The sequence below is a fragment of the Hemicordylus capensis genome, chromosome 6 (assembly GCF_027244095.1).
Source record: "Hemicordylus capensis ecotype Gifberg chromosome 6, rHemCap1.1.pri, whole genome shotgun sequence".
Taxonomy (NCBI): domain Eukaryota; kingdom Metazoa; phylum Chordata; class Lepidosauria; order Squamata; family Cordylidae; genus Hemicordylus; species Hemicordylus capensis.
In genome coordinates, this window is record NC_069662.1 from 32,413,691 (window position 1) to 32,437,717 (window position 24,027).

Genomic DNA, 24,027 nt, shown 5'->3' on the forward strand with positions numbered 1-24,027 from the left:
GAACCACTACAGAGATAGCCAAAGGATGCACTTCATCAAAATAGCCACAGCAGACGCCTCAGGTGCTTTTTATGTGACATTTATTATTTGTTTATAATTCACAGGTATCCAACGCTCCCCACCCCCCATATCTGATATACTTACAAATATTGTAGGTTGGTTCATACAATCACAGGCATCCTGGTTAAATCAGGATTACTGAACCTAGCAGAGCTAATTGTGTGAACACAGAATTTATGGGCATTCCTGGTGAAACCACTCTGGTTAACCAGCATAGCTATTTGTCCTGGTTAAATGCAGGTTAAGTAGAGTATTTTGACCATTCTGGATCAATTCTGGGTTCATATTTCAGCTTCGCTGAGCTCATTAAATCCATATAACCTTTTAATGTCATTTTTTAAAAATCCAGCCTTAATAGCACTTATGCATGTCCTGGGCTAATTTCCTACTGAAAGTTTTCCCTCATGCTTTAAGGACTTGGATTTTAATGCTAATTTTCCCTTCTGGCCCCCTTTTTGTATTAGAAATATACTATTCTTTCTATTCTTTTCTACAAGGGCCATTCTGCCTCATGTCTATCATTGAGCGCACCAAGATACTGATAGGATGGAATGCTGAGCTGTGTTGATGTCCTCTTTCAAACTTCAAAACCAGCCTTTTCAAGAAAATATTCCCTTGTGGATTTCATTCAGGAGTATTGTACAGGTATAGTTGTGCCTCTCTAGTTCAGGATCTCATAGTAATATGATGTTAATTAATCATACATGTGCAATGTACAATGATTCAGTTCCATTTTGTAAAAATGCTTTTTCTGCTTTGGTCTGCTTATTTGGTCCAATACCAACATGCTGGGCAATGATGAAAAAAGTGCCAGCTTTCAGACATCCATAATTATTCCCATTGCAAGATGGGGATCAAAACTGAGGAGACTGTGACCTTCCTATGACCACAAAGTGAATCAACAACGATGGGGAAACCTGAACCCAGTCTTCCAGAAACAAATGTTCTGTCGCAACACAGTTTGTCTTTGAAAGGTAGCTTTGAAACATACATATAATACTAAAAGCAAGCATGTGTATTTCAGAAAAGCAAACTACCCTCATCAAAGGAGAGTTTGAAAATTAATGCCAAACAACAGCCCAATAGAATAAGATATCCATATCCCCATATGCCTAAACATTCCTGATTGATTATTTCATTTTTAGGATCAGTCACTGTGAATATTGTCTAGTGCTGGGGGTGGTAGTCATGCAGTGCAGTCCTTAGGGAAACTGCAGATATCAGTGTTCACCTATATGGAGTAATTTTATTATCGCAGGATAATAACCAGCATGAACTGATGAACTATGGACATTCAATTGTGCCCATCCCACACTGCTGTACCAGATAATCCATGTTTAAAACTGTTACATAAGAGACTGTTAAGACTCAGTTCAATATTTATTTTGTGAAGTGACAATGTGAAGTTGTTGTTGATATTGCCTGCAATCTCTAATGTACCGGGTCTCTCTCTCTCTCCCCCCCTCCCCCCCCCTCAAACACACAGAGATGAAAATTAAAGCACCAAACAGGTATTCAGATAAGTAGTTTCCACATCCTAGAAGGAAGAAGCTAATCACAAAAAACCCTTCTTTATTAACCCTAATCTGGAGTCTTTTTTTACACATGAGTAAAATGTCCTACTCCCAAGTAGTCCCATTGGTTAAATTGAATGCCCCCCAACATTTTTTAGGCCACCAAACTCACAATAATTTAACATATCACTACAGGGGAGTGCAACAGTGACGTCCTCATCCCAAGCATGGTGCCCTGAGTGATTGTACAACTCACTGAGAATGTGAGTTCTCAACTAATAAAAATGAGCAATTCAAGCTCACACTAATGCAGATCCATACTTCAACAGCTCCATTCCTTCAAGTGCGTTCTATAGGCCAGTCACCCACAATCATCACACCTTTGGCTTGTTTTCTTGTCAGCTGTCCTGGGCACAAACATCCTGGGTACACACAATACCAATATCTTCTGTAATAATAATAATAATAATAATAATAATAATAATAATAATAATAATAATACAAGTCCATCAAACAGTAGAGGAGGAGAAAAGAGGCCTTGAAGAATATATCATGGACAGTGAAGAAGATGCACTTCACATGGTCAATACTGTGAAACTATTCAACACCAATGAAAGAAAGCAGGCCTACAAGAAAGAACAAGTCAAGAACCAAGCAGAAAAATGGAAAAAGAAGCCCCTGCATGGTCAATATTTGCACAATATAAGAGGAAAATCAGACATCACCAAGACCTGGCAATGGCTTAAGAATGCAACTTAAAGAAAGAAACAGAGGGTTTAATACTGGCTGTGCAAGAACAGGCACTAAGAACAAATGCAATAAGAGCAAAAGTTGAAAAATCAACCACAAACAGCAAGTGCCGCCTTTGTAAAGAAGCAGATGAAACAGTGGACCACCTAATCAGCTGTTGTAAAAAGATCGCACAGATTGACTACAAACAAAGGCATGACAAGGTAGCAGGGATGATACACTGGAACATCTGCAAAAAATACAAGCTACCTGTAGCCAAACATTGGTGGGACCATAAAATTGAAAAAGTTGAATAAAATGAAGATGTAAAAATATTATGGGACTTTCGACTACAAACAGACAAACATCTGCCACACAATACACCAGATATAACTGTAGTTGAGAAGAAAGAAAAACAAGTCAAAATAATTGACATAGCAATACCAGGGGATAGCAGAATAGAAGAAAAAGAGATAGAAAAAATCACAAAATACAAAGATCTACAAATTGAAATGGAAAGGCTGTGGCAGAAGAAGACCAAAATAATCCCAGTGGTAATTGGCGCCCTGGGTGCAGTTCCAAAAGACCTTGAAGAGCACCTCAACACCATAGGGGCCACAGAAATCACCATCAGCCAGTTACAAAAAGCAGCTTTACTGGGAACAGCCTATATTCTGCGACAATATCTATAACAATTGACAATAAAATTCAGCCATCCCAGGTCCTTGGGAAGGACTCGATGTCTGGATAAAACAAACCAGTCAATAACACGTGTCTGACTGTGTAAACAAGAAATAATAATAATTTTTTTAAATGATGAGCGGAAGTAACCCATGTGTCAGGTTTATGTGCATGTCACACTCGCTCGTTCACATGTCGGGCACGCATGCCTTATGCACATGCATACTCACAGGTTACTTCCGCTCACTTGCGGTCTGAGGAGAGGATGGGGCGGCAGGGAGGTATGCTGCCTACCCGCCAGATCAGTTTTTAAGAGAGTGCAAGCTGGAAAAATACAATTGGGGGAGGGAGTGCACCTTCCCCCATCCTTAAAGTAATACCTCCACCTTCGAACAGGCCTCCACCTGTTCCATGCACATACAGTACCTATATAAAAAAGCCTAAACATAATTTTAAATTTAGTTTAAAAATCTGAAAAAATCTGAAAACCCTAATTAAAAAAATGAAATTTAAAAGGCCTGTGTGAACAAAAAGGTCTTTATCTGGCATCTAAAAGAACATCGTGATGCAGCCAGGCAAACCTCACTGGGGAGGCTATTGCATAAACAGGGTGCAACCACTGAAAAGGTCCTGTCCCCTCCCAAGCCAAACACTGTTGGCACTGTTCCCTTTGAGTGTGTTTGCATCTCTGGGGGTATGTCTGGCTTCTTCTGTTTCATACTGCCTACACAAGTCAACCCCTTGCTCAAGAGAGCATCTGCCAACTTTATTACTTGGAAAAAGGTTATCCCTCACCACAATTCTCTGAGGGCTGGTCCAGATTAATATTGCCCTGCATACGTGAGCACATTAGGACACACTTGCCTTGATAGCCCTGGGATTTTTAGGAATGTTTGAAATGTTTAGACTCTTTGGTGTGTAAATAATACTCATAGGGATTCATTATGAGAAAAAGTCATAACACACCGAAGAGTCTAGGCACTTCAAAAATTCCTTTTTAAAAACTGAGTGTCCCACTGCCTTGTGGATTGGGAGATAGTTGGCAGCCAATATGCTCTCCCCACCAAACCCACTTTGGACCACCTTGGCACTACCCACAGGAAGTAATGGGGCCAATTTGATCCCCCTTATTTCCTATGGCAGAAAAAATAAAACCAAATTCAAAAATTCCTAAAAATATCACTCCTTTGACTGATTCCTTTGGGGCTTGGGTGGTAATATCCACCCAATGGGGGCTCATATAGCAGAGTATAAATCCCTATTAATGTTTAAAAGGCTCAATTCAGACGGTTAAGGCCCTCTGTTTCAGTTAGATTGGCTTAAGGCCTACAACTATTTTGCTGATAACACCATCCTGAAGGAAATTAAATCAAGCAGGAGAACTGTGAAGTTTCTGGGATGTTTCTGTAAAGAGAATCTGTAGTTTTGGACACTATTGTTTAAGCTGGCTTTAAAAATGAAATTCTGTGCACTCATGCTTTGCCTTGGTCTTTCAGTTGGACAATGCTCTGGGGAGGGATGCATCCAGGCAGGCATTTAACAGGTGCAGCTTCTCCTATCACTTCCTAGTGATGGCACTGAAGATTTTTTGCCTGATGCATCTCTGATCAAGGCAAAGTGTGGGTGCATGGAGCCTCATCTCTAAAGCCATGTTCATTGTCATTACAATTCTTTAACTGTACCTTTATTATTTCCAAAAGCACATAAATGGATTTCAGTCTTAAACACAGGCACACTGAATGTTGTCACATTGTTCTAAAATCCAATTAAAATTTCCAGAGACATAATTATCATGAATTTGGCTGCAAATGGCCTTGCAATATTTTAATTAGAGCTTTTGAGGAATATTGGCAGAATCCAGCCTTAATGCCCGTCCTCCCATTTTAGTACTGCAGAAAAAACAGTATAAATTATTGCTGAATAATAATAAGAGCTCAGTGAAAGCTGCCTGGCAGAAACTGATCACTACAGCTAAGACAAATGATTCAGCTAGGCTTTGGTGCCTTGTTGTGGAGAGACCTGCATATGGGCCCATCCTGTTTGGACTGCCATATTTCAGCTGCAGTCTGAGAAGCCTATTTTTGTGAGTTATACACTGATGAAGTAGAAAGTTCCTGTGAGGTGGAGTCTGGGTCTGCTGTTTCCCCTGAGTGGCCTCCAGTTATGGCTGCAGAGGCGTAAAGCTCTGAGGAGTGATCTTATTCCTTCTGGGTTAATTCAAAATAATTTAGTGTGGTGGGCCCCTATTTTGGCCTCTCCTTTTACCCCTATTGATCAGACGGCCCGTATCCCTGAAGAATGGGAATTGGCCATAATAATCCCCATATTTAAAAAGGTCAGGAGAGATGATCCAGGCATTTATTTATTTATTTATTTATTTAACTTCTATACCTCCCAAACTTTAGTCTCTGGGCAGTTAACATAAAAACAATTAAAACACATATACAAATCCAGTTTGGATTTGAGCCAAACTGGCAAATTGTGTACGCCCCTAAAGTGGACTCCTTACGAGGAGCCGGTATGCCCATGTGGAGATGGAGCAGTTGAGTCTATAGCCCATGTTTGGTTATAGTGTACTTTTTATCAAAATTCTTTTATTTTTTCCTATATCTCCTTTACTAAGAAATTTTCTAGGCCATTCCGATGTGGCTTTTTTTGGTTTGCTTTCTTCTTGCTGGCCATGACTCTGACATTACATATAATGTAGCCAAATTTTGTGTGGTGACCAATAGAATCAGACAGACTCTAATACTTAATCCAACTGCTATAGTTTAGGATGAATTGTTATTAATGTTTAAAGATTTTTATCTGTCTACTTTGTATTGCTGGTCTGAACTGAACTGTACAGATTTTTCTGGCCTCAGGCAAGTTCAGATCAGATGAGAGGGTGGGAAGGAAGAAAAGAAAATGGGGCTCCTCCAAAATGCTTATTCTCCCCTCAGTTTTGTCCTGCATTTTCAATACCTGTGAACTGAGGGGAAGAGCAGCATTTTGGAGCAACCCCATTTTGATGATTTTTCTGAGAAGTGTCTCACAGAGCTGGTGTTCACCATTTTTCTTCTTCTAAAATTGCACCAGGTTTTAGCAACATATATAGGAAAATTATGGAAGGAAAATAATGGCAGTTGGCTGACAGGAAGTGCTCCACATCGTTGCTGTGCTCCTGTTACTGCCACCACTGAAGAGACAACAAAAAAGTTAAAGAAACAAGATATAACACAGCAGTGAGCTGTCCCTCAAGGATTCTCCAAATTTCTCTGCCCCTCCTCAAAATTACTCCCAATTTTATTTCCCTTTTTAATTTCGCCCACAACGCCAAATGCAAAGTTGAATTTTTATCAGTAAGAATGTTCAGCTCAGGAATGAGAGAAAAGTCCAAATACTGTTTGTAATTCATATGGAAACAACCACTTAATGTTCTAAAATCAGAATTGCCTGAGTTGCACAGCAAAATAATGAACACATCATTGAGGCTGGGATTTTAATGCAAATCAGCTCGCTCTACTGTGAAAACACTACCCTGGTCTCCATTCTTGTGAAACAGTAAGAACATTTCTGAACCAATCTCTTCAGGGCCCCTCTTACCTCCTTGTTTCTTAGACTGTATATCAAGGGATTGACTAAGGGAGTAAGCACAGTATAAAATACAGAGAAAACTTTGTTGAGGGCTATTAGTGTCTTGTTTTTTGGCAGCACATACACAATGATCAGGGTCCCATAGAAAATGGTAACAACAATGAGATGGGAAGAGCATGTGGAGAATGCCTTCTTTCGTCCAGTGGTGGATGGGATTCTTAAGATAGTGGATATAATAAAGACATAGGAGGTCAGCGTTAACAAAAATGGGGGCAAAGTGAACAAGGAAGAGAAGATTACAGCCACCAACTCCATTCTTTGTGTTTCACTGCAAGAAATTCTTATAACAGGCATAAGATCACAGAAGAAGTGCTCAATTTCATTTGGGCCACAAAAGCTTAATCTTGACATTAGGTACAACATTACAGACATGGCCAAGAATCCATTAATCCAAGATCCAACTGCCAGGCTGAAGCAAAGTCTCTCTTTCATAATTGTTGCATAGTGGAGTGGCTTGCATATGGCTAAATAGCGATCATAAGACATTGTTGCTAAGAGGCAACATTCCACACCTGCCAGTGAAGCAAAGACATAAAACTGAGCAGTACATCCCCAAACAGAAATAGTTCTGACTCCAGTCATGAAGCTGGCAAGGATTTTGGGCAGGATGGTGGAGGTGTAGCAAGTCTCCAAGCAGGACAGATTCCCCAGGAAGAAGTACATGGGCATGTGAAGCTGACGATCAGTGACAACGAGGGCAATGATGAGTATATTTCCTGCCATGGTGAAAATGTAGATCACTAAAAACACCAAGAAAAGTGGGATCTGCAGTTGTTGAGAATCACCAAAGCCCAAGAGAACAAATTCTGTGATGAGTGTTTGATTTCCCCATTTGGTCTTCACTTCTGCCTAGGGAGAAGTTAGAGAATGCTATAAGATGGCTGCAACACAGGAAGTATTGGCATGTTTTGACTTATAGCCTATGTTCATATGGTAAGTCATCTTGACTATTTGAGTATGTGCAGCAATCTTACACCTCTCTATATCCCTCAGAATGAATGGTGGTGGGGAAGCTTGAGAGGAGGATCTGTAGTTGAGTTGTAGAGCACATGTTTCGCATGCAGAAAACAAGGTTGGAAGCACCAACAGTATTCATCAGTTAGCCTCCCACTGGATAGGAAAGCTCCATCCTACCCAGCTGCTGTATCTTGCTTCTACCTGAATGAGGTAGAAGCAAAACCCTTCCTCTCCTGTCAGAGGCTAGCTGACAATTATTGCTGGTGCTGCCAACCATGTTTTTCCTTCTCACACAATCACCAATTGGGAGCACACACAGCTCCTAAAAATGGGTAGGATGCTTTTACCCTATTCCAAATTGCTTGAATGAGTCTACCATAAGGCAGTTTCATATGTTCAGTGAAAGCAAAGCATAGCCCGGATGCTGTTCCAAGATGTTAGTTTTCCAACTTTAGAGGACAATAATGATGTAACATGATCTGTTCCGGCATGCATTCTCCTTCAGTTGGAGATCTTACATGAGAGCCCTCACATGAGAGACCTCACATCTGGCTGACACCACTTATTTTTTGCATTTATTTCAACCCATCAGCCAACAATCTGGCTGACAACATTTATTTCAGAAGCCACACTTTATAGTTCAGCTACATGATCAGCAAAATCATACCAGAGGCCTACTGAATAACTTTAGAGAGCTCATGAGAGCACATACAGGTGTCCTTCATTACCTGCAGTCCTGGCACCCGTGGTTTCATGTATCTGCAGTGGGATCATAGGGACCCAGTTTCTTTATCTGCAGTGTGAAAACTGGGTTATTTTCACCTATCTGCAGTTCTTGAGAGGCTGGAAATGATTTCTGATGTCATTTCCTGACACCATTTTGTAGTGTTTTGTGGCTCTTTTGTGCAAAAATAAAAAAAATCTGAGGATTTGGAAGTTTTGGGACATTGCTGGAGAGCTGCCCCCTGCATTTTTCTTGGTTTTTTTTCAGCACACTTTAGTGTGCTTAAGAACCTAACCCCCACTCCCAATCCCCATAGGGCTAAGGTCTCTTTATTCCCAGTTTTGTTAACCACAGCAATAGGCAGGAATGGAACCCCTGCAAATAACAAGGGCCACCTGTATAAAAAATTGGAATTCATTTAAACATGTGATTCCTCCCTCTGTAGCAACCCAAGGTATTGTGGTGCTTGAGGCAAGGCACTGAGTGCTGCCTTCCTCCTGATCCTAGAGGGCACCAGTTCCCTTTCAAAACCAATATTTGCAAGCTGTGAAAGTGGCACAGGGGACAGTGAGGAAGGAGGGTTGCTGGTAGCTTCTTTTTCTCACCTCAGGTTTCATGCAAGCTTTGCAACAGAAGTTACAGGAAAGCTTGCATGAATCATATTGAAGAACTGCTCCAATGACATCAGTGAGACATCTTGCCACCCTGCTGGTACTCCAATAATCTGCCACCTGAGGTGACTTTGGCAGAGGCGGGGGATGGTACACTGCAAAATAAACATCCTCTCCATACATATACATTTTACCACAAAAACCACAGATCTGGGCCAGAGTGCATTTGCAGAAAGAGGGGTTGGGAGAGAGAGAGAGAGAGGCCCCAAAGGATTCTCATAGCTTCTTGACCATTCACAAACTAACTGGGACACAACATGTGTCCCTTGTTCCACAGTTCAAACATAAAACCAACTTAGATGTATTGTGCATACAGTGGGGGGTGGGGATTAAAACCACAACACATGACCCTTGCGGTTCTCACAGTTCTCAGTTTGTGATTTTAGATCACAAATTAACTTGAGCATATTGCATTTTTAAAATTGTAACAGTTCTACTTTCTTTAGATGTGAGATACTATATGGATACAGATAACTCTTTCTGGCAGCTTTACTGTTTTGTGCAACCAACTTCTTGTACTAGTGCAAAAAGATTGTGGAGCTGCGATATATTATGGGGATTTTTGGAATTGCACTATTGTCAAAAAGTTCCCTGCAAAACATATGAAACATACCACAAGTTATGTACCTTGTTGAACAAACACAGATGTGTTTGTACTCATGCAATGCTGGTCTGGGACACAAGCACCAGCCTTTTCACAACTAGCTAGTGCAACAGCTTTGCACTAGCACACGATTCTTGCAGAAGCACAGAATCAGAAAGAGAATCAGTCACTGTTCCCAAGAATAACACCATCAGATTTTTAGCCCTTTATTCCAAAACTGTTCCTACCTTTCAAAACTTATTTCTGAGATTTTCCAAAATTCAACCTTAGCCATGTTCAAAGTTTTTTAAGAAGCCAGAAAAAAGATGCATCTGGCGACTTCTCCCTTTTCCTATGCTATTCTGCTACATAAACCAATGTTGTCTCCATTCATGGATACTGAGCATCTTTTTCACATGTCTCCAAAATACAATAGTTTGAGTATAGTTTTGGGATAGGTACTTTGTACTGCATGACAGCTGCTTTGAGTTTTTGTGAGTTTCCATAATCTGAAGGAAATCTATGGCTTGCCATAAAGTACTATCTTCCATCATACCTCTTCATCCTTGAGTACGTGAGATGCCGATTCCATGTTCTGCTACATCAGGTTATTTTGTGCCACTTTTTAAAAAATCAGGAGAGTATTATTATATTGGAGCTGCATACTTACTGGGGTTACTTATTGTTCATTATTATGCCTTATACAGCTTCCCATTCCTTGGGGAAAATATTCCCCTTGTGATTTGTTATATGTCTTTTCTTGATGAATAACATCTACCTTGAGGTTACTTGCTACATATGGGATTATATTCTCTTTCAAAACATTGTCTATCTCTTTTTAACAACTTAAGTGCATTGCTGGGCGTGGACATGGAAAGAGAAGTGGACAGAGGAAAGCATACACTCTTGATGTAAAGAGACTAGTTCAATAAAGAATCACACAGCTAAAACTAATCTAAAAGAATTCTATGAATAGTAGAGTGTTTTTTTAAACAAAAAAATTCTCTTGGAATATTAACAGATGAAAGTCCCCTTCAGATGTTAAAAACCGGAATCTGTTCTAGTACAGCTGCTGAACAAGTGGTGAAAGTCCCACCCAACTGTCAATCACTCTCCCCTGCTGGCTGGGAGCCTCACACATACTGCCTTCATTTGAAGTGGCGGAGGCTGTAAGTGTGTTGGAGGGTGATTTGGTGGGCAGGATAATTCTGTACCAGAAATTTGTGCTCACAGAATCGCCCTCCAACATGCTTATAGCCATTGCTGCTTCAGACAAAGATGTACATGTGAAGTTACTTGCCTGGCAGAAGAGACTGATTGACAGCCAAGAGGGACTTCTGCCTCTTATACGGACTCTGTACTTGAGTACGGCCTCCAATTTATAACATCTGAAGGAGGCGTAAATGTTGTCTGTTATAAGCAAAGTAGGTCTATATTTGCGAATGGAGAGTCACAGATTCTGGAGTTAAAGTTTTATTTTAGACTAAGCGAATGATCATCCACAATCAGAGATTCTCTTTACCTGGATTTACAAGGAGACTGTTGTTTGTAAAAAAAATTGAAGAAAAGCAAAATGGAAAACCTTTTGAAGAAAAAAAAGAAAGAAAATTGTTTGAGGAATTAAAGGAAGCTGTATGAGATAGGACGGCAAGGAGTGCATTGATCCATAGAATGACCAAGAGTTGGGCACGACTGAACGGATAGAGAGAGAGAGAGAGAGACTAGTCACCCCACCCCCATTTCCATGCCTTGTCTCAGATAAAACAACAGACCCTTGCTCGTCCTTGCTAAAGGTCTGCTAGCATCCTCAGCCCCATCCAGCCAGTGAACTCAGTAGGTCAATGGGTCCAGGACTGCCAACAAATATCTCCTGTCTCAATCTTCTTGAGCCAGTATGCTGTGAAAGGTTGGTTTAAGGAAGCAAATTGGACTTCAAGGATGCTTACTAGTTTGGCTTTGGTTCTTCTCTCTATCCCAACCATACTGAATTTGCTGCCATATAAGGACCTAGTATAGCTGAACACTTCCCACTCTCCTGCCAACCCTAATGTCACTGGTGATCCAACTGCAGATCCATCCCAATAACACGGCCCACTCTTCGTGAGTGGACACCATCCTACATGCTTGTTGAGGAAGGTAATGCTTGATAAAGGCTCTGGTGTGTGCTTTGAGGCACCTGCACCTCCAGATTGCTATCCCCAAGACCACCTGCAACTATTGTTGCTGCTCCTCTGGGGTCATTGCAGGGTGGATATATCACCCATGTGCTGCAGAAGCACACTCTCACTCCTGGCCTCTCATTCCCCAGCTGACTGCACCAATTCTAAGCCAAGCATGCTCCAAGACATTTGCTTTCTGGCTTCCAAACCAAATAGTATCCCTTCCACTATCCAGCCAAGTGGCCTCTGAGCCACTTGTCCTCAAAAGGAGTGAGAATCAGAAACATTTGGATGCATGTACTGTCTATTTCAGACGGAAGGAAACCTGAGGACCAACCTATCACTTAATTTTCTTTGGGGGGGGCATACGGGGGGAGAAAAATATATGTTGGGGATTTAAGATTTGAGTTATTGAGTTTAATTAGAGAGTTCAGTAAAATGAGAGGAGTAACTCCTCAAATGCTTAGAGAAAGGATCTGCACCATTGGTCTATTTAGTCAACCTGTTATGTAACCACCTTGTTTATGCTTGACTTTCCCACTTGCTAAGCCAAGTCTCCTCAAGTCCATTTGCTATTTCCCATGGAAGAGCAGGAATCCCTCCCATTTTTTGTCTCATTCAGTACCCTTCTAAAATTTTCTCACCACACCTGTCTGTGCTCCCATATACATGCACAAGCCAGTTTGCCCAACAGAAGGTTCTTCCCATTAGTGAGATACCATCCTGTAAATTTGGCATTTGTGACCCACAGAAGGTTCTTCTCATGAATAAAACTTAGTGAGCAAATCCCCCCCCCCCCAGGGAATGGGCTGGGGCGCCCTTCCCCACCCTCTGTGAGTGAAGACTAGAACTTGGCTGCTACAGCTGCCCTGCTTGGGTCTGCCTTTGGGCTTTCTCTTACCTGGCAACTCCATAGCTGTGAGGCTGACATGGGGGTGGGGCTGGTTTTCAGAGCAGCTGCCACCAAGAAGTGCTGAAAACCTGGAGCAGCCATGTCCTCAGGTAGGTCTGTGCTACCTCCTCTATATTTGGAGTTAGGAACTGGCGGCTTAACTGCAGTTAGGGATGGGGATGGGTTCGGGCATAACGCTTCAGTGGCATAACCACAGTTATCGGCAGCGAACCTTAAGAGAAACCTCTGGTACAAATTGGAGTTAGTCTGGGCGGATTGGAGTTGATTTTTGAGGCTTGACTGGGGTTTTCCTTGTGCAGGTGTAATGCTGTTACAAACACTTAGCTTTAAATACAGTTAAACTGTACGGGTGAACGCCACCTCCCTCCCTCCCTCCCTCCCTCCCTCCCTCTCTCTCTCTCTCTCTCTCACACACACACACACACACACACACACACACACACACACACACACGTGGGTGCACTATTATATTAAATTTGAATTAGCAGAGGGCATCACTTCTGTATTCTGAGTTTGCAAATGCAGTGATGGCTCCTACCACCAATTTGGGCTCAAATGTGATCCGAAACAGTAACTCTTCCAATTTTTATTCATATATATTAACATAAAATCCTGCACATGTGGTTCCACAATCATTCATGAATTAGCTACTTTATTTTATTTTACACTTATAATTCACTCTTCCTCCAAACAGCCCAGAGCAGTGTACATGGTTATATTTATCCTCACAACAACCCTGTGAGGTTGGTTAGGCTGAAAGATAAGTGACTGGCCCATAGTCACCAAGTGAGTTTCATGGCTGAACGGGGATTTGGACTTTGGTCTCCCTGGTCCTAGTCCACCACTTTAACTACTACACTATGCTGGCTCAGTCTAGAGTTACACATACAGCCATTGATAACTGTTGGTCAGTGCTTATCTCTATCTGAGTCTTCCTCAAGGAAGATTGGCCATTATCAAGCAATCCATACATTACACTGCTCCAACATTTTCCATCTCAGTAAACTTATAGTGAATATTTATTTGTGCAGCATGGCTACTAAGAAACAGGGCACAGATTAATTAGTATAGATTGCTAGTATCCCAGAAGAGTGAGGAGCATTTTAATCCTTTAGAGCTGCCTCTGATTTTAGGATTCATTTGTGTGCATGCTTTGTTAGACCCTTGTTAATTGACTTCTCATCAGAGTAATTGTGAACACAAATATGGCTGCACAAAAAAAGATCCCAGAGAGTATCCCTAATGACAGGAGGAACAGAGATGTTCTATGACCTCTGCTGGTTAGGTGTAGTTACTACTACAACCATGTCCATATGGCATATATGCTTTGTTATACCCTTGGTAATGTGCTTCTCATCAGAGTAATTAAAGTACAAAGTTGTTGCTTTAGCATTGTCCTGTGGGAGAAGAGAAGTTACAAATGGAGATAGTATTCATCGAGCATCACCGTGGAGTCACTGCCCATTTCTGAGTCAGGTAAGGACTCTGAAAGCTTCTATTAAATTTCATGTGGCAGATGTTTAAACTGGAATTTTCCTGGGTGATGATCAAGGCAAGGAAATATCTTTTCAAAACATGAACTGAAAAAGGGGGCTACCAGCTCTGTGCTGAGAAGAAAGAAAACACGGATGCATTTTTGCTAATGATTGACTTCATTAAAATGAAGCAAAACTTCATTTGTTTTCTCGGTACCTAAAAGAAAATATCGGAGCCCATTTCCAGATCAGGTCAAAGGGAAGAGATATTCATGGCAAAATTAGCTTAATCATATCTTTTTTAAAAATTGGAATTGCATATTTCAGGCTGTAAGACTAAGATGATACAGAGGGTAGGAGCAAAGGAATAAATAAGCTGAGGAGATGCCTCATTAACGTAGTTTGAGAGCTTCTGAGGAGGACAAGATCTCAGGATATTATTTTAAGAACATTCCATGAAAGACCCAAACCATATTATACATAGATAATATGTCAGGGGAAACCACCTAATGGTGCAGTGGGTAAATGTCTTGACTAGCAAGCCAGATGTTGCTGGTAGGGATGCACATGGAACCGGTTCGGTGGACCTTGATGGGTCTCCAAACCGGTTCAAAGAACTGACGGTTCTGCCGGTACAAAGGCAGAAGGGATCTCCCTTTAAGAGCTGGGGGAGGGTGCACTTACCCCTCCCACCTCTTTCCCCCCACTGGCATCAGTTTTTTAACAAGCCCATCAGGGCGGCAGTGTACCACCTTGCTGCCCTGTTGCCCTCGTCTTACGGATATGACCAGAAGTCGCCGGTGTGCCTGTGCATGCTGTGCCGGCATGCTGGTGACTTTCAGTCATATTCGGAAGAGGAGGGCAATGGGGCAGCAGGGAGGTACGCTGCCATCCCAATGGGCTTTTAAAAAAATTAGCGCCAGCGGGGGGGGGGAAGCAGTGGGAGGGGTAAGTGCACCCTCCCCTGCTCTTAAAGGGAGACCCCCGCCACCTTCAAACTGCCCCGCCGTGGTTCCGTGCACATTCCGAGTTGATGGCTTGAATCCCTGCTGGTATGTTTCCCAGACTATGGAAAACACCTATATCAGGCGGCAGCAATATAGGAAGATGCTGAAAGGCATCATCTCATACTGCACGGGAGATCTCAATGGTGTAAGAATTTGGGACATCAGAATTCCCTCTTCCTAAAGAGGTAAAGAGTATTCAGAAGTCTTGGTACTTTTCCTTTTGCTTGGCTTGTTCTGCTCCTCCAAGACGTGTGAAAAACACACAGACAAGTGATTAAAAATTAACAGCATTTATTCTCACCCAAATCTTGACAGCCTTCAGCAAACAGTAGTAAGGGACAATTTCAGGGTTCAGGCACCGTATTCATGGCATCAATCAGAAATTTGGATGTCGAAAATCAAAAGCTATCTGTCTTCACACTTTCTCTCTTTCCAGTCTCCTCCTCCCCTCCTGCTGTTGCCCTGGTGTGTGGTTCCCTCTCAACTTGAATCCTTATCCTCCCTTATATCCTGTCCTAGAGTCACTGACTCAGTTCTGTCCCCTTGTTTTTCTTAATAATGATAGGTCAGAAGAATTCAGACCACTGATATAGCTTATAACCTAATTCGTCACCCCCTTTGACATATAAATAAATTGTTCAAGTTATAACTTGCATAAAATCTGCATAATCGATATGTGCAGATTGGTATCTAGGTGTTTTTAACAAAACTACTTATATCACAACTGCATCATACAGAACTTTCTGTGGTTTATGCTCATCCTGTCAAAATGCCACATTCAAATCGCCTTTGAAGTAGAACTCAGGCTAAACTGGGAAAGTTGTCAAGATGCATTTGGTCATGCCCTTCAGTATGCCCCCAATAGAACACCCTTTGACATTTGGAAACTGTATGAAACTTCTAAAAAAACCCAGATCATAGTGGAGCCGGCTGAGAAGGTATGATGTTGCCATCATAGGCCCCAAAGCCTAGTTTTTCCTAAAACCATTGTCAAGAAGACTGGTCAATCTGGCCATAGAAAAATGCCCTCCTGGGGTCTAACAATGGCAAACCCCTCCTGTATTCTACCAAGAAAACCACATGGCTCTGTGGCTGCCAGGAGTTGACACTGACTCGAGAACACACTCTGCTTTAATATGTTGGGAGACTCCTCCAGAATGTGGAAGTGGTGGACTTACAGAGCCTGGTAGAGCGTGCAGGTAGCTTCATATTGTAGAGTGTGTTGTAGCACTGACCGTTCGAATTATTACATTAATTGAGACCTTTTTGATCAAATATTTAAAGAACATTGCATCTAGTCCTGCAAGGTGGCTCAGGAAACAGGTACATAGTAAGCTTTCATATATTGAGTCAGACCATTGGTCTTTCTTGCTCCTGCCTGCCTCCCCACACACAATCACCCTCCCCAGTTTGCTTTGCACGGCACATGAGCAGAGCCTCTGTGAGCAGGAGATCAGGGAGCTGGGGAGGAAGTATTCCAGCATCCTTCAATGTACCACACTAGGAGCGGAGTGCATCGAGGTATCCTCCCTCAGATGGGCACTCTTGCTGCCTTACTCTGTGTGTACTTGGGCTGGTGCTGAGGTTAAGGGCATGCTCATATTCTTAACCCTGGCTAAAGGCTGAGGTGAAAATCAGGCTATCTGCAAGGCCAGCACCAGGATCTGGCTCAATCCCAGTATTCTAGAGGAGCAGTCCAACCCAGGCTGAGAACATGAGAACAGCCTTAGTGTTTATTATTTATGAGAACAGAGTATTTATTCTGACTGGCAGCAGCTCTCCAGTTTTCAGGCAGGTAAAGGTAAAGTATGCCGTCAAGTTGGTGTCAGCTCCTGGCGACCACAGAGCCATGTGGTTGTCTTTGGAAGAATACAGGAGGGGTTTACCATTGCCGTCTCCCATGTAGTATGTGATGATTAGGGGTGTGCAATTCGGGTTTTCGGTGATTTGGTTCGGGACCCGAACTGAATCACCCCTGTTCTGTGCCCGAATCTGGGCTACCCGAATCACCCCCGATTCGGTTCGGATTCGGATTAAATCCAAATCCAAATCCAAATCGATTCGGGTAAGAAAAACGGGTCCCGGGGCAAAATAGTGGGGTGGGGTAGTAGTGCCCAATGGTTGGAGTTTACGCATCTTTAAGGTTTTTCCCCATAGAGAGCATTGAGGTGTCAGCAAATGTATAGCTTCACGCGGGGGGCAAAGGGGTGGCCTAGAGGTATTCTGAGTGTGGATTCTATGATAGCAAATTAGAGTGAATTCATGGTGTTTCATTGAAAATCTCATTAGCTATCATAGAATCCACACTCAGAATACCTCTGAAACAACAGAAACCCATGGGGGTGGTTGGCACCCTATGTGCACTACACTACCACTCGCTCTGGGCCACCCCAGCACCCCCCAAGTGCACTTATGGGGCTGCTGAAAGCTCCATGCATAGCCTATGAGGAAAAACCTCAAAGATGCGTAAACTTTAACAATTCCCCCAAAATCAGCTCTCTGCCCAAATCCTTTGAAAAATTTCAGGTAGCTTCCGTGCCCCTACCTGGCACTACAACCAACCCCACACTGCTCTAGGCCACCCCTTTGCCCCCAACGTGAAGCTATACATTTGCTGACACCTCAATGCTTCTCTATGGGGAAAAACCTTAAAGATGCGTAAACTTCAACAATTCCCCAAACATCAGCCCTCTGCCCAATCACTCTGAAATTGGGGTGGCAGCCTCCACCCATTAGGCACTACCACCCATCCCACTCTTTTTGCCCAGATCCCACGCTATGCCCCCGAACTGCCCCAAAGACACTAAAACTTCAAAAATTCCCCAAAAATCAGCCCTTTGCCCAATTCCCCTGAAATTGGGGTGATAGCCTCCAACCATTAGGCACTACCACCCCACCCCACTATTTTGCCCCTGGGACCCGAAATTCGAGCTGACGTCTCATCAGACCTTTTTGCATTCAAATCAATGGATGCAAAAAGGCGGGAAATTCAAAGAGATGTCATCCCGAATCACCCAAATTTGTGGGCATGAATCAGGGGTGATTCGGCTCGGCCCCTAAAAATATCAGGGGACATCGGGGGTGATTCAGTTCGGACCCGAATCACCCAAAATTGCTTGTTTCAGGCACAGATCGATCTGTGCCTGAAATCTTTTGCACATCCCTAGTGATGATGCCTTTCAGCATCTTTCTATATTGCTGCTGCTCGATATAGGTGTTTCCCATCGTGTGTAGTGTGTGGGAAACATACCAGCGGGGATTCGAACCAGTAACCTCTGGCTTGCTAGGCAAGCCATGTCCCCCCTGTGCCAGAGCCTTTCCCAAGCCTGCCTGGAGATGTCAGGAATTGAATATGAGACCTTCTGAAGAAAAGGTGGATACTCCACCACTGAGCTATGGCTCCATCGCCAAACTGCCTAGTCATTTGCTTTTAGTAAGAATTTGACAGATCTTTGACTTTTATAGTACATGTATCCATGATAATGGGATCTAAATGCATGAAAAAAGGTTTTCATTTATTTATTTATTTTTTGGATTTATATACTGCCTAATTTAGAAATCTCTAGGGCAGAGTTTCTTAACCTTGGGCCCTCAGATGTTGTTGGACTACAACTCCCATCATCCCCAGACATGGCCTTTGAGGATGATGGGAGTTGTAGTCCAACATCCGGGGGCCCAAGGTTAAGAAACCCTGCTCTCGGTGGTGTACAGAATGAAAACAATATAAAATATAAGACATCTAAAATTCATAAAAAGATAAAAAATCATAATAGATAGATAAAATAGATAAAACACTAAAAACACTAGATAAATAACACTTTAAAATTTAAAAATGTAAATAGCAGTTGAAGAATGGAAGCAAGGAAGTATCAGGTGCAGGTAACCTCGAGGAAGTGAAGACTGTACAAACTGCGTGTCCCATTTTGGAAACATAGAATTAGCCTTGTAAATCAAAAGGTCTGGTGCAATTAAATGCAAGGTCAAGCAGAACTGTGGAAGAATAATGGAATGGAAGGGATGTGGGAACCTACTCTGTCCTAATGTGTCCAAATGGTTATTACTTTGTTTTCTAGGACCCAGATTCCTGGTACCTGACTCCTAAATAATTAAGGAGTAACTTCCAACTCCTTGTATTTGGGGAAATAATATTGAAACTCTCAGGAATGAAAATCAATGGAGAACTGCTGGTTTATTGCCCTTTAAGCTTACAAACGTGGTGATTTTCTTCCAAACTGAAGTTCCATCAAAATAATATTATTAAACTATGTTATTGCCAAAATAAAATAGTTAGACTGTCTTATTGCTCCCAACTGATTGAATGGTAAGTCCCATGAAAATAAACCTTGTAGTGTGTTAATAAGGGAAGAGAAACATCTGCTTATATTTGCTTGAAGAATCAACATTGGAAGAACACTGTGTAGAATGCCAAGAATTCCCTTTGGGTCTAGATAAGGCAAACATAACAACTGTGAAGAAAGGATTTTGCTTTGGAATGACTGGTGTTGGTTTGTGACCTGTGTTTCCAAGATTGTATTTTTTAATCATAAACAATGGCATGGTCAAATCAAACTATGGTCAATGAATTCATTCTCTTGGGATTTTCCAGCTTAGGCCAGCTCCAGATTCTCCTCTTTGTTGTCTTTCTGGTCTTCTATGTGGTCACTGTGATAGGGAACTTCCTCATCATCTTGGTAATAAGTATGGACAACACCTTGCACTGTCCTATGTACTTCTTCCTTCAAAATCTGTCATTTGCAGAAGCTGGCTTTATATCAGCTATTGTTCCTAAGATGCTGGTGAACCTTCTTTCAAAGAACAAGGCTATCACCCTATTAGGATGCAGGGCACAGATATATTTTGTCTTTTTCTTTGGAGCCATGGAGTGCTATATATTAATTGTCATGGCATATGATCGCTTTGTGGCCATATGCAATCCTCTGAGGTATACCATCATAATGAACAGGAAAATCTGTGTGCTACTGGTGGCAGCAGTATGGACCTCAGGATTCCCAATTGGGACTATACAAAGTACATGGCTCCTTAGTTTTCCATTTTGTGGGTCCAATGAAATTTCTCATTTCTTCTGTGATGCTCCACCAGTTCTCTACTTAGCCTGTGCTGACACTTACAGGTTTGAGCTATTTTCTCTCATAGGTACTTTTATCAATCTGTTGTGTCCCTTTATCCTGATCCTGGTCTCCTACATCTGTATTATACGCACGATCTTGAAGATGCCTTCCATTGAAGGGAGACGGAAAGCCTTCTCCACTTGCTCCTCCCACATCATTGTTGTGACTCTGTTCTATGGCTCAGCAAGTCTGACTCATTTTCGGCCCAAGGCAAGCTATTCCTCAGGGAACAATCACTTGCTTTCTCTCTCCTATGTGATCGTCACACCCATGTTAAACCCCATCATTTATAGCCTGCGGAACAAGGAAATGAAGAAAGCCTTAAGTAGATTGCTCAGTAGGACAATATGTTTTTGATAATGATGTCAAAAAGCATGAACATTGCACATCACAAGCGATCAATATGAGAAACAACTGCATGTTTCATAGGACTGATACCTCTAGAGCTGTAACCAGTGTTCCTGGTAGTAGGGTTTCCCAAATGTTGTTGACTACAACTCCCACCATCTTTATCTCTGTTGTTGCCCCCAGACTCTGGAATGCTGTCCCAGGAAAATGTTCTCTCTGTGACAGTTGTGGCTGCTTTGAAAAAACAGCTAAAGACTTTTTAAAATTTACTCATGCTTTTACCTCCTAGAGGTTCCAGGTTTCTCAGATTTCTTTCATTTGTTTCTTTTTAATTGTTTCTTGTTGTTTTATGGTTTTAATGTTTAATGGATTTTTATCATTTTAAATGTAACTTTTATGGAATTGTATTGTATTTTAACTTTTGTAAACTGCCTCAGGGTGCATTATGAAAGGCGGTATAAAAATTGAACCATAAAACAAACAGATAAATAGACAAACAAGTAAGTAAGTAAGTAAGTAAGTAAGCCACTTTTCAGCAAAAGTTCCCAAAGTGGTTTACATAGAAATAAAATAAAATAAAATACAATAAAATACAATAAAATAAAATACAATAAAATAAAATAAAATAAAAATAATAACATACATACATACTTACATACATGGGCTCCCTGTCCCCAAAGGGATCACAATTTGAAAAATAAACATAATATAGTCACCAGCAACAGCCACTGGAGGAATGCCGTGCTGGGAATTCAGCCACTGGAGGGACTCCATGCTGGGAGTTGCTGTCCCCCTGCTAAATAAAGAGACTCACCACTTTAAAAAGGTGCCTCTTTGCTCAGTTAGCACAGCAGGGTATAACTGAGGGGACAACTGCAATATTAGTTATTAGCACGCTGGTAGAGAGTAGTAAGAGAAGTCATGCCTTACAACTGTTCTGTGAACAGTGCAGAACAGTGAAACAAGAGTGCCCATCCTGTTTCCTCCCAGAAGATGACATTTTTGGCCTTTACAGGTGGCCCTCATTATATGCTGGGGTTTCATTCTTGGCTACAACTGCAGACAATGAAACTGCAGATGACAAGAACTTGAGTCTATGGGAATTGGGGTGTTAGGTTCCTGGAGGTTAAAAAAAGGCTTAAAAAGCAGGGAGGAGGCAGAAATAAGGGCAATAACATATCACAATATGCTTTGCAGGTCTCCAGCTGTTCAGCAATGTCCCTTCCAAACCCCAATTCATCTGATTTTCCATGAAAAATTGTGGGGAAATTCCCCCCGAAGAGCCACAAAATGTTCAGCAAAATTGTGGCCGGAAATTTATGTATGTATATGAGCTCAGAGGTCATTACCAGCCACTTAGGAACCATGGATAGGCTAATTCTTACTGTTTTTACAACAGCAGATAACGAGGTCAGGTCCCCATTGCCGAACCATGGATACACAAAACCATGGGTGCTAGGACCATGGATAATGAGAGCCACCTGTATTTTGTATGCCTGTAAGTCACTAATAATGCATTGATAGTTATTGATTATAATTTTTGACTCCAGAAGAAGAGAAATACTGAGCTGAAAAGAAATTGGCCGACATACTGCGCAGCAAACCACAGATCCAAGAGGAATCTGCACTTGGAGCTTCTGAGGCACTCACCAGCTCATCGGCACTGCTAGCAATGGCTGGGGCTTCTCTGCACCACCAATGTCATTGCCTCCCATCATTCCCGACCTACTCCTATCATCCCCCACTCCCCAGCCGATGGACTAGTGAGTGCCTTGCAAGCAGCAAGTGTGGATCTCTCTTGGATCTGCAGCTCACTGTGCAGTATGGTCAGCCAGGATAGATTATTCTCTTACTAATGACAAAGATGCCTGTAAATGATTCCTAAGTGTAATGCGCCCTATTCAAACATTCCATTCCATGTGCATAAAAGTGTCTGTATACATGGACAACTTTTTGTATGAACAGGCATTCATTTAAAAAGTGAAGTTGAGCATAGAACCACTCAAATGAAGGGCACATATAGGTAGCATGCATTGAACACATATTGAGTGCTGTGTATCAAGTGAAAGGAAACTGCTTCCTAGAAAAGCTCATGATATAAAATAAACTTGTATTTGTTTAAGTTGTTTGAGTCCTACTGTTCATGTGTGTATGTGTGTATGTTGGATTTTGTAATTATTTAGGAAAGCACCAACAAAGGAAGCTACCCACTTCAGTTACAGAGTAGAGGGCAGAGTTTAGTTGTTGCAGTTATCTGAAGAACATGAATGGAGATTGTTGTACAATCTAAACTGAATAGGTTTATTGGTGAAGTACATTTTGGAAAGGAAAGACCTAAACCTCTCTAAAAGCTACATAATGGATAGATGGGGTGAGGGAGAGATGTTTCCATCTACTCTCCAAGAGGAAAGGAAAAGGACTGACTCAGCACAGGAAGTACCTGAGGAGTCAAGGCAAGGGTCATAGAGTAGAGGCAAGCAGAGACAGGTAAGGAGACCCTCACTAACTACATCTACTTCCAATGCCCCTAGTGGTCATTAGGATAGTTGGTGCAAAAGGTCAATGCACTGGAACGCCATCTCCAAAACTGTGTGTGTGTGTGTGTGTGTGTGTGTGTGTGTGTGTGTGTGTAACAGACAAACTAGACTACTCACTGGGGATGCAAATACTAACTTGTGATCCAAATCACATAGATACACAAGTCTTTTCATCATAGTCCATACACAGTCCATATGTATGTATTTATTTTATATATATTTTATACTGTCCTTTATCTGAAGCCCCTGGATCAGTTAACAAGAAGATAAACACAGTAATAAAACTTCAATAAGATAAAATAAAATAAAAACACAGCAACGTTAAACAGAGATAGGTATAAAAAGGGTGATCTTCAGTTTTCTCTGAAAGGCTGGGAGAAAGGGAGCCGTGCAGATCTCAACCATGAGTGAGTTCCACAGCCTGGGTGCAATCACTGAGAAGGCCCTGTCCCATGTGCTTGACAAATGAGCCTCAGAAGTGGTCGACACACAGAGCAGAGCCCTCTCAGCTGATCCAGACAGATAATAGGGCAAGGGGAGACAGTTGCCCACTGTCCTGAGGGCCCCTCCCCAGAGGCAAGTCACATGACTGACTCCCTCAGCTGCGCACCCACCCGGGCTTCCTTCATTTGTTTTCATCCTCCCAAACCAATGTGATGTTAAGACCTGGAGTTTAGGGTGATGTTCTATTGTGGCACATAGATTTTGAGAGAGAGAGAAAGAGAAAGAGAGAGAGAGAGAGAGGTGGGTGGATGGCTGGCTGGCAGAGGGCCCACTTTGACTGGTTTTTCATGGCAGTCACCAGAACAGGTACCTGTCCCTGTGGCTTGCTTATGTCAAGCAAGCGGGCTGGGTGGCATCTGCCCTCCAGCCTGCATGCATGAAAGTGCTGTCCATGGGAGAA

At 42.1% G+C, this 24,027-nt stretch overlaps 2 protein-coding genes across 2 annotated transcripts; one reads left to right on the forward strand and one right to left on the reverse strand.

Moving 5' to 3' along the window:
- Window positions 1-6,485: 6,485 nt before the first annotated feature.
- On the reverse strand, window positions 6,486-10,147 carry LOC128331245 (olfactory receptor 6F1-like). The gene is made up of 2 exons (XM_053264598.1): window positions 10,112-10,147; window positions 6,486-7,469 (listed from the first exon to the last, which is right to left on the reverse strand). Exons 1-2 carry the CDS (start codon window positions 10,145-10,147, stop codon window positions 6,486-6,488), a joined length of 1,020 nt encoding a protein of 339 aa, XP_053120573.1.
- A 9,512-nt stretch (window positions 10,148-19,659) lies between these two features.
- Window positions 19,660-20,595, forward strand: LOC128331246 (olfactory receptor 10A4-like). The gene has a single exon (XM_053264599.1). It carries the CDS (start codon window positions 19,660-19,662, stop codon window positions 20,593-20,595), a length of 936 nt encoding a protein of 311 aa, XP_053120574.1.
- Window positions 20,596-24,027: the final 3,432 nt, after the last annotated feature.